This window comes from Volvox carteri, assembly GCF_000143455.1.
Source record: "Volvox carteri f. nagariensis unplaced genomic scaffold VOLCAscaffold_1, whole genome shotgun sequence".
Classification (NCBI taxonomy): domain Eukaryota; kingdom Viridiplantae; phylum Chlorophyta; class Chlorophyceae; order Chlamydomonadales; family Volvocaceae; genus Volvox; species Volvox carteri.
The window spans coordinates 4951846-4962724 of record NW_003307545.1 but is presented as its reverse complement, the minus strand read 5'-3'; the positions used below and the strand labels follow the sequence as shown (position 1 = coordinate 4962724).

General features: G+C 54.3%; 1 protein-coding gene across 1 annotated transcript in view; it reads left to right on the top strand.

Moving 5' to 3' along the window:
• Window positions 1-3623: 3623 nt before the first annotated feature.
• The window catches only part of VOLCADRAFT_120244 (uncharacterized protein), a gene marked incomplete at its 5' end in the record, with an annotated part of 17591 nt that continues 10335 nt past the window's right edge, over window positions 3624-10879 (top strand). Inside the window, 5 exons of the mRNA XM_002946233.1 lie at window positions 3624-3659; window positions 7101-7262; window positions 8018-8063; window positions 8247-9237; window positions 9729-9799. Coding sequence (XP_002946279.1) covers window positions 3624-3659; window positions 7101-7262; window positions 8018-8063; window positions 8247-9237; window positions 9729-9799 — 1306 coding nt within the window. The remainder of the gene's footprint in view (window positions 3660-7100; window positions 7263-8017; window positions 8064-8246; window positions 9238-9728; window positions 9800-10879) is intronic.

The window sequence follows — 10879 nt, the reverse complement described above, 5'->3', positions numbered from 1 at the left end:
CTCTAGAGGATCCCCGCTGTTTCTGATAATGATGGCAAGCCATTTGTTGGCTGGGCATTACGCCGATGAGAAAACTGCTTGGCGGGCGCCTTAGAAGGCTGGGGCTGGGTGGGTACGTTGGTTGCTGCTACAAGGTTTGGCTGTGTGACACCGACGGCCGCTGCGAACTGTGGGCCCAGACGCTGGGGACGGAGTGGGGGGGTGCCGTTGGTGAGTTGGTCGTCCTCGAAGAAGTTCTCCTGCCATAAGGAATGGAGAAACCAGGGGGCGAAAAGGGGGAGAAACGCGTCAACAACTCTTCCGACTGCGGCTGGGAAACGTTGACATGGACACGAGAAACGATATTGACAGGAGTCTACGCGCGCACACGTGCCTGCTGTGAAAGCGGGAGGTACTCCGATGGCTGAGCGGTGTCCATCAAGGGGACGTAATCGGCCTGGGACTGCATGTACACAGGTCGCGGAAGCACGTGACCTGCGTTAAGCATTCGCGTATTTAAGATCCGCTGCGGCGCAGCCTGCGACATGATGTCCGCCATGAAGTCCGCAAGGTGCATTGGCAACGGCCGGCCAGCAAAGGAAGGCAAACGAGTAGTATATGTTTGCTGAATGTTATTGAAGGAGGGCTCCATTGCAAAATGGCGGTGTTCTGAGGCTGTCGGTGTTGGGCGTGCGCAAGTCAACGCGGCGTTTGCAGGAAGGAAAAAAGATAGCTGCTTACGTCTAAAGTCTATGGTCAGAAGGGACAATCCAGATCATAAAAGTTGCCCGCCAAATAGTTAGTGCTAGGTCCTAAAGTTAATGGCAGGTCTGAGGTCCAATTAACTTTAGTGTGCGCTAGTGTCAGGGAACGAGCCGAAACGGAAACCTGCGGAAACGGAAACCTGCGTAATTGGTTTCGTCACGCTTTCCGCAGAGAAGCCCAGATTGGAAATGCGGAAAGAGAATCCGCATATCCGCGTTTGCTGTACGGCGGAAATTGAAAAACAGATTCCAGGCATGCGTTTGCCATTTAAAGACTGCGTTTTACTCTTTGGAGTTATTAGATTAAGTCAAATGTCAACAATCACTGGCCCCGACCTGGGGGCTGCCGAAGTCATAGAGATTGACTGTGTTTCTGCTCAGAAGAAGGGTTTTTGATAATTGATTCCACAATGTCCGTAAACGTGGTTGAAGTTGAACAGAGCCACGTCGTTGCAGTTATCGTTGTGCGGTGCCATTTTTAGATACTTTAGCCCTCCCGCCTTTTTTATTCCTTTTGATTTTTTTATTTTGGATTCATATTGTTTGGACGATTACTGGATTAATGCACAGTCAGCATAGACTTGTCCGTGAGGCATGCAGACATGCCGGACGGGTATGTGGAGTAGGCATGCAGACATGTCACTGCTCCGCAACGGACAGGGAGACGATTATTATTCAGTGTTTCAGGGCTGCCCGGGCCCTTACCCCATGTAACATACGAGTGGCAATTTCTGAGCATCCCAGAGCAATCCGTCAGCCAACAACACTATGGGGGTGGTATACGATAGGGCTGCTCAGGCCTGGGGTCTCAGGGTTCAAAGAGAGGCGGGCTGCTTGAAGGGGGCAGGGTGAACACCGTCAAGGGCGTGGGCACACAATAGTTGATCGCTTGGCCCCCGCCACCCCCAGTAATACGTTTAGATGGCTCTACCTTCGAGCACGATTGGAATCCACCAGACTCTAGATCCCACCGGACAGAACCGCACTGCCACAAGCTGGTTTCAGACTGTCCATGTTATCGCCACACTGAGAAGAGCTAAAAAACATCGTTACATATTCATTTTATAGTTTTCGCAGCTTTCCGCAGTTTCCGCAGCCTTTCCGCAAAGGGCCTCCCGATTACGAAAAGTTTCCGCAGACCTGGTCAAGTTTCGGCTCGTTCCCTGACTAGTGTGGACTTAGTGTACGGGGTGTTTCCACTAGGCCTTACGGTTCTCCGCCAGGAGTGCCCCAACCTCCAATTTGTTTGATGAATATTTTCTACTATCATTAGTAGTATCAATATATGCATTTAGAACGACGAGAGACGAGTCCAGGACGAAGAACATTCAAACTTAGTGTTAGTGTTCGGCCAAGTGGAAACACCCTGTAAGATGTCCATTTCCACGACCTTCATAGCAACACATTTCGCTGGGCGGATGATCATTCTTGCTGCCGGTGAGATCGATGGCATGGTTAACGTGGTCCGCAGGTCAGAACGTAGGCGGACTAGAAAGCGGTGTACAACACAGATGAAAATGACTTGCGAAGGTAATAAAAACGGGGGCAAATAAAGGCGGGGGCTGTTAGGTTTTCGCGTTAGTTGTTAAGTCGTTAACTTGACTCGTGGACACGCATTTGGATTAGGGATAATGTACGACCTTTCGGCGCCGCCTAGGCTCTGGATAACTAATTAAGTCGTTGTTGTTGTTTAGATTGTTATGTCATCGTATTGCATCTTGTAGGTTGTTAGCAGGCTTAAGTCGCTCGGCCATCAGTGTAACTATCTTGACATCCCAACCAGAACCGGAGTCCATTCCCTTTCAGTTGGTATCGATTTAGGCGATCCTGCCTACACGCTTCGCTGGTCATCTTCGTCATCGTCGTCTTCGTCATCGTCGTCTTCGTCATCCTCCGATGGCTCTCGTCCCCACGGATGCCCACCGCGACCGCTCCCGTTCGCGTTCCGCGGAACTAATTATGTCTAGAAATCTAATCAAAGGCTAATGAAATCTGTACATACAGTTCAAGGAGCTCTGGCAGCAAGCACGCAACGGCATGGGACGGTGCAACATACTTCGGTTGCTCGACCGAGAACGGCGAAAACATCCAACATCATTTGCAGCGCTGAGCGCGGCTGTCCTCGTTCTTGGGTTACTGCTATTACTGGTGATAATACCTGGTGAGTTATCGAATGACTGATGCGTTCGAATTGTATCTTAAGTAGCTTTCGAAGCGTACAAAACGGATTGTTCCAGTAACTGATTGCGAACCGCGAACCAATACAGAGCAGTCTCTTGTAGTAATAAGAACCATTGTACATGTTCTTTTACATACCGTGCCCTTCGCAATATGAATATGTATGAACGGTATATTGGTCGCTTGTCCGTGCATCAGCTGCTTAATACCTGAAATAATCTCCTCCACTGATGGCATCGTCAAAACAGGTACATCTGCAACCAATGAGAACCAGCAGCGGAAACGCAGGCGTGTCGACGAGTTTACGGTCGAAATGTATCCTGATTTGCTGGCTGTAGACACTACTGCTACCGCTGGCATGTCCACACAGCAACACAGCAACACATTTCTGCAGCGGCGACGATCCCACAGCCAATGCAACAAATGGTCCACCCGTTCGCGACAGCTACAGTCATTCGATAACTCATCAGGTATTATCATCAGTAATAGCAGTAACCCAAGAACGACGACAGCCGCGCTCAGCGCTGCAAATGATGTTGGATGTTTTCTCCGTTCTTGATCGAGCAACCGAGTATGTTGCACCGGCTTATGCCGTTGCGTGCTTGCTGCAGCAAGCAGTCAGCTGACCGAGCTCCTTGAACTGTATATACAAAATTTCATGAGCATTTGATTAGATTTCTAGACATAAATTATTCCACATAAATGAATGCCATGGACTATAGAGGGTTTCGCATGCAGGTAGGCATGGTGAACGAGGAGCACAGACGAGAACGTATAGGCGCAGGGGTATTGCGACAGAGAGGGCATACAGAGGCACTTGCCGAGAGACGCCTCTAAGTCTGGTTCTGTGCGACTGTCGTTCAACCGTATTCGAGTGGCGAGTATAACGCGCCTTAGCCCTCTCCCGTCACAGGCATTCTGTCTTTCACTCAGTAGAGCTTCAGCTCGTAGCTGACAGTTTCCCGCCCACCACCTTCCCCACGGACTCGCGATTATCATCGGCCCCCTCTTTCCCTTCTTCGCCGGTCAACCACAGACACCTCCGCGCCGGGCTCGGCCAGCGGCGGGCCAGTGGCAGACGCCCGCTGAGGGGCGGCTGGACAGCCGGCCAGCCGGGAGGGGGTGGGTTGGGGAGGGGGGGTTCGTTGAGGTCGAGTCTTTCCGCCTAGTCGCCTAGTCGTAGAGCTTTGGGAGCTCAGGATGGGCGGTGCTTGTCGCAAGGGGGGCTCAGTCCGGGGATCTTCCGGGCTTCAGGTGGTAGGAGCCACCTCGCGAGAGCCTGATCAGGTGGTCGTTGGGAGTTCTTTGGTGGCGTGTTGGGTGTCGTTCTGTCGCGCGCGCGTCGCCCGCGGGGTGGGGCGTTGGCGGGCCGCACGGTGGAGGCGTGGCGGCCGGTGGACTGCAGTCGTGCGGCCATGGCTGGCTGGGGCTGCGTTCTTCTGCAGTGTAAGGGCCCTTGGCAGCTGGTCTCCCCGCTTCCCGTTCCCAACCATCCAAAGCACGGTCGGCAAGGACGGCAGATTCGGCAGAGCCGTGGGAATACGATTAAGGGAGACAGGAGCACAGAAATGTGTATATGTATACATATGCGTGTGTGTGCGTGTTTGTGCTCGAGGGGTCCTTCGTCTTCCGGGTGAAGGCAGCGGAGGCAGGAGCGCACTAACGCCCGTTAGCTGACACAGCTTAGCCAACTACCTCGCATGAGACCCTTTACCCTTGCCGCGTAAAAGAATGGACATTGGCACTCTTTGCGTTCGGCGGGCAACACACAAGCACACAACCTCAAGAGCCGTCGGGTCACACAGCTCACGACATGCCAAATCTGCATCGTCGCCACCGACCTCGGGCCGCGTGACGCGCTGAGTGCGAGTGCTGTGGCACGGTTAGCGCCCTCGCTCGACACGTGCTGTGCATTACACGAGTTTGGCCCCCTTGCTTGCCGTGCCCTGGACAAGCGCATCAGCGGGGGCCCGCTCGGCACATTTCGAAGACTTTCACTAGGTCGATTAGTGCTCTGTGCTTGACGATGGATATGGAAGAGGGGGCGCTGGTTGCACGCAGTTGTCCACAGACCTTGGACAAGCTTTCGTGTGTGCGTAACCCTATTTTCATCTGTGTTGAAGTGGTATTGGGATGGGGACGTTGAAAACGAATTGCAGATTGGGCAGGAAGGGCGGCATGTCAGAGCTTTGCTGCTATGACGGAAAATGCAACGACCTTGCTACCTCTACAGACCAGGTCACCAGGACACCAAGTCACCGCTCAGCAGTAGGACGGTGTAGATTATTGTGTTAATGGGTCGTGCATGATAAGCTACTTAAGTGGCAGACTTGAATGTGCGGGACAAACGCATGTAGGAAGTGTCTGCTAACATTCAGAACCTTTTTCGACAACATCGCATGTTATTGAGTGCTTGATTATATACATCCGAGTTACCTTACTTATTTGCATTAGTTTTCTTCTGGTGTCTTTTGTCGCTTGACTGGTGCTGAGGTGCTAGACTCTCCCAGTTGTACAGATGTAGGAGTCGAGTCGAGGCGAGGTGTCCTTCGTTTTTGTGTTATGCTTTAATATGAACGTGTGCGTCTTTGCTATGCTTTACTTAGCGCGTTGTAGTAGCCATTCTTTTCGTGTTCTGTCCGACTAAAATATCTATCGCTAGTCATCGCTTGCACATTGACGCTCTTTCTCATGGTACATCTGTAGGCATCCAACTCTAATGCTTCATTGCTTTCTTTTACCCATGATATCTATCCGGCTCCTGCCTCTGGGCTAGTCCGGGATTACCTTTCCTTGTGTTATGCAACCCGTTACATGGTTTAGCTTTAGAGGTTAAGGCTTTACCCTGGCTTGACTAGGTAAGCATTGCGTGAGCTGACAGGGACGTACTGGCGATGCACACAGCCGGTGACGGACTCTACCCTTTTGCACATTTTAAACTAATTCCATGTAGGCAGGGAAGGTTTGAACAGCGTTGATCGGGGCAGGAAGTTCTTTCTCCACGTCCCATGTCACTCGTTACTCCATGGGACGCACCCTCTTGAACGCCATTGCAGCGAGAAGCAGAAACGTGTAAAGCACCTGCAAGGGTAGCACTCAAAGAGTGCCGAATAGGCGATGCCTCAGCCGGTTCCTCTAGCACAGCGCGCTGTTCATCCCTTTTTCCTTCGAAAGCTAGCTCAGGAGAAAGTGCCCGGCGGCACAGGCTGCTTGGGCGACCTGACAACCGCCCAGGTAAGTTTGCATTCACTGCAACGATTCGTGATGAGTCGAAAGCGCCAACCAGCTAATCGCTGCGGTTCCTTGGATGGCCTCAGGTGGTCCAGCAATTCATTCGGCCAGCCACTTTACATGCGAAACGCAGCTTCACCGAATGTATGCTTTGGGGGCAGCTGACCCCCAAATACACTCAATCATGGTGCACCGCGGGAATCATGAAAGTAGTCGATGGCGAGGAACAAAAGGTACTCTGCTCGCGAGCGCGCTGCGTTGCTGAATAGCCTGGGAATGCATTCATAACCCCATGTCCCGATTTGGGTCTCTCCCGTTCCTCCTTGTTTTGCCTCATGTCAGGTAAGGTACAACCCACCTCGCCCTGTTGTTGTACCACATACTGCTCATGCCGTACATTAAGCATCAGGCTTCCCACCATGCCGCTGCTGCTCGTGTGCGGCCGCCGCCGCACGCTCCTCGGCAGTACCTCCAGTCCATAAAGCACTTCTTACAGCGGGAGTCAGGACAGCTACACAAGTGCTTGACACAGCACACGCCGGGGCCAAATTATCCTTTAGCGGGACTCGGCAAGCCATGCCAGTGTCGCTGACTAGGGGCTCCAGCTGACATGTGAATCATCAAAACGTCCTGAGTCGGCGCCGAAATGTATAAATTCCATTCCATTCCATTCCTTATTTTGCTTGTGTGTCCGTTCGCATCCTCCTCACCCCCTCCCCTTTACCTCCCCCCACCCACCCACCTCGCTCCCCCCCGGGGGGGGGGCCCGCCAGCGTCCCCAGAGATGGATTTTAGGATTCCCTCTTCTGCCTGCCACCCCGTCCACCCCGTTCCCCCACCCGCCCGCCCCCATCCGTCTACGGTTTTGTCTTTTCGTCAATCGTCTATGCATTGTCGTGCTGCCCCACACGGCCACACGGCCATCCATCCTCTCGCCCGTGTTGTCAGGTGTTCGGCCCTGCCCGCTTCTTCGCCAGCCACGCCTGGACTTACAAGTTCGGTGCGCTTGTGTCCATGCTGGATAACCACTACTGCCAGCTGCCGGGTACCAAGGGCGGGGCCAAGTTCATCCCTTGGTTCTATTGGGTGGATATCTTGGCGGTGACGCAGGTGGGGGGCAGGAGAGGGGTGGGGGGGGAGTTGGCTAGAGAGGCCTCTGCCTGCCTGGCTAGAGAGGCAGGGAGGGAGGGAAAGGTGGCGGGATGAGATATGAGCTGCGGTCATTCGGGAGGATGTTGGGAAGGGGGAGGGGGGGAAAACCCGAGCTCGAGTCCGCGGGGGGGAGGGGGAGAGGATGCCGGACGATTTTTCGTTGCGGTTCAGGTACAAGCGATACCCGTAAAGGATGAAGGGAAATGTTGGCCGCAGGGTACAGACAGGGGGCAGCGGGGGAGGCGGCAGGAGGGGGGGAAGGGGATCAGTTGGGACGTGGCACCTACCCGTCTCACGTCGCATCGTGTCACGTGGGCCTTGCCGAGCAGGCAGAGCGATTGGCAGCCGTGACAATAACCGCGACCGTAGCCGGCTGCCTCTGTATGTATGTATGTATGTATACGCATATATATGATATGTATGTATACATATATACAGGGGATAGGGGAGAAGTGCGTGATTTGCACACCGCACGTCATGGGCTTGCTTCGGACCTTACATGTCCACATGCCGGTTGGTGGGGCTGGCCGTGCTGCCGCATCGTCGCTACTGCTGCTGCTGCTGCTGCTACTGCTGTTGTTGTTGCTGCTGTTACTGCTATGCTACTGCTGCTAGCTGTTTTGCTCTGTAGTGCTGCATGCGGCCATTTGTCTTGCTGCTAACACTTGCTGCTACTGCTGCTACTGCTGCAACCACTGCTATCCTCGCTGCAGCACTTCACGGGAGATATCAAGGACCACCCGGACTACGACTTTGCGGGTATGTCCTTACGTATGCATGTCTGTATGTCTGTATGCCTGGCGGGGGAGTGTTGGAACTAACGGGGGGCCCGAGGAAGCCCGGGTCCCCCCGCGGGTCGCTCTTCCTTCCCTCCCAGTCGTTGCAGCTGATCAGCGGCATGTTACCCCCCCCCCCAAATAAATACACCTTACCCAGCTACAGCTACATCACCCAGCTACAGCGACATCACCCAGCTACAGCGACATCACCCAGCTACAGCTACACCACCCAGCTACAGCTACACCACCCAGCTACAGCGACATCACCCAGCTACAGCTACACCACCCAGCTACAGCGACATCACCCAGCTACAGCTACACCACCCAGCTACAGCGACATCACCCAGCTACAGCTACACCACCCAGCTACAGCGACATCACCCAGCTACAGCTACATCACCCAGCTACAGCTACATCACCCAGCTACAGCTACATCACCCAGCTACAGCTACACCACCCAGCTACAGCTACATCACCCAGCTACAGCTACATCACCCAGCTACAGCTACATCACCCAGCTACAGCTACATCACCCAGCTACAGCGACATCACCCAGCTACAACTACACCACCCAGCTACAGCGACATCACCCAGCTACAGCGACATCACCCAGCTACAGCTACACCACCCAGCTACAGCGACATCACCCAGCTACAGCTACATCACCCAGCTACAGCTACATCACCCAGCTACAGCTACATCACCCAGCTACAGCTACACCACCCAGCTACAGCGACATCACCCAGCTACAGCTACATCACCCAGCTACAGCTACACCACCCAGCTACAGCGACATCACCCAGCTACAGCGACATCACCCAGCTACAACTACACCACCCAGCTACAGCGACATCACCCAGCTACAGCGACATCACCCAGCTACAGCTACATCACCCAGCTACAGCTACATCACCCAGCTACAGCTACACCACCCAGCTACAGCGACATCACCCAGCTACAGCTACATCACCCAGCTACAGCTACATCACCCAGCTACAGCTACATCACCCAGCTACAGCTACATCACTTTCCTTTAGCTGCTCCCACAAGGATTTACTCTCCGCCCCCATCCAACCAACCAACCATCCAACTAACCGAAACGACTCCACAGGCGTCATCAAGCAGTGCAAGGCGGTGCTGTTCACGATGCACCCGTAGGTTGGGTCAGGGCAGGGGAGGTGCGGGAGGGGAGGGGCCCGGGGGGGGAAGGTGCGGGAGGGGAGGCGCCAGGCTGACGTAAAGACACTACGTGTGTGTGTGTATGTGTAAGTGTACGGGCGCTGTGTACTGACGCGGCGTAGGTGCACACACGCGTCAGGGCGTTTTGGGGGCCGGGGGTAACATGATCTCGCGGCGACATTATATCACCACATCGCGGCAAACATGGAGGTCATGATCGGGCTCAACAGACTGACCGGTATTGGAAGCCGCAGTAGCAGCAGTAGTAGCAGGAGTAGCAGCTGTGTCATGTGGAGGACGATTGTGTACGGCCGGGGCGGAGGGCGTCTTGTAGGGTGAGCCGGTGTGTGTATGTGTGTGTGCGTGTGTGTGTGTGTGTGCGGGTTTAGGAACTGGATGTAAACTGCCTTCACTGCCTTCACTGCCTGCCGGGCCCCCCTTCCCTCCCCCCTTCCCCCCTCCGCAGCTGGCGCAGCCCCATCGCCCCCACCCGCGTGTGGTGCTTGTTTGAGGCCCTCACCGCCATTCAGGCACCAGGTGGGGGGGGCCCGAGGGGGGGGAGTTGTACGACTGTGTATCGGATATGTGCGTGAACGCACTGGGGATCGTGCCCCGGGCTGGCTGACGTCATGGTAGTACGGAATGGTGAAAGGGGGGAAATACCCTCCCGTCCGCCCCCTCTGTTGGTGTGGGCGCTTCACCGTCCCACAAAGTTTTCCCCCCTCCTCGCCGCAAGGAGTATGTGCTATGTGGGTATATGTGTATATGTATGTGTGTATGTATATTTGTATGTATGTGTATGCGTATGTCTGTGTGTCTGTTTGTCAACTTCTACTATACTCTCTCTCGTCAACCCAATCGCACACGCACATACATACATACATACATATATATATAGGCAGGCGGCTGGCAGAGGTTAAGGCCTGACTTCTGCTCCCAGTTGACCCAGTCGACCCGGGTTCAAATCCGCCTGCCGGCTCCTCGGGTGTTTGAGGAGTGATGAAATGGGAGGTGGCCCCCCATCTTATGGACGGTGTAGGACGTGATAATATCAACTTGCGAGCTGACCAGGAACTAAGTTGATGCGCCGTTGATCCGCTAGATTTGGTTGGATGCTGGTGGTGAGTTGCCGAACTCAACGAATACATTCTGAAGTCGGATGGGGTGACGGATTAGGGTGCCCCTCTAGCAGGGGAGAGCAGGGACTGCCCCGGGAAAGGGGGCCGCTGGCGAAGTTAACCACCCTGTAACAACATACATATATACACACACAGCACATACTCTAGCTATATATCGGAGAGATGTGGAAGATGTGTGTTCAGATCCCACCGCTGGTCCCCGCCCCCTGCTCTGGCAGCAGCTTCACTCGTTTGTGGTTCGTCTTTCCCCCCCCCCCCGGTGAAGTAGGTCGGGGTGTCGGGGTTTCGAATGCTGGGGTGAGATGAGACACCGGGTTTTCCTCCAGTGCCCTTCTTGGCGGCTGGAGTGGGAGCTCTCACCAACAATCAGGAGATCTATAAACTTAGCAGAGCAGAGCAGTGGCGGAGGATTGGTTCTGCCTAGGGCCTGGACCAGGGGCTGTATATACCAGATGGTGGTGGTTGGATATTGAAACCG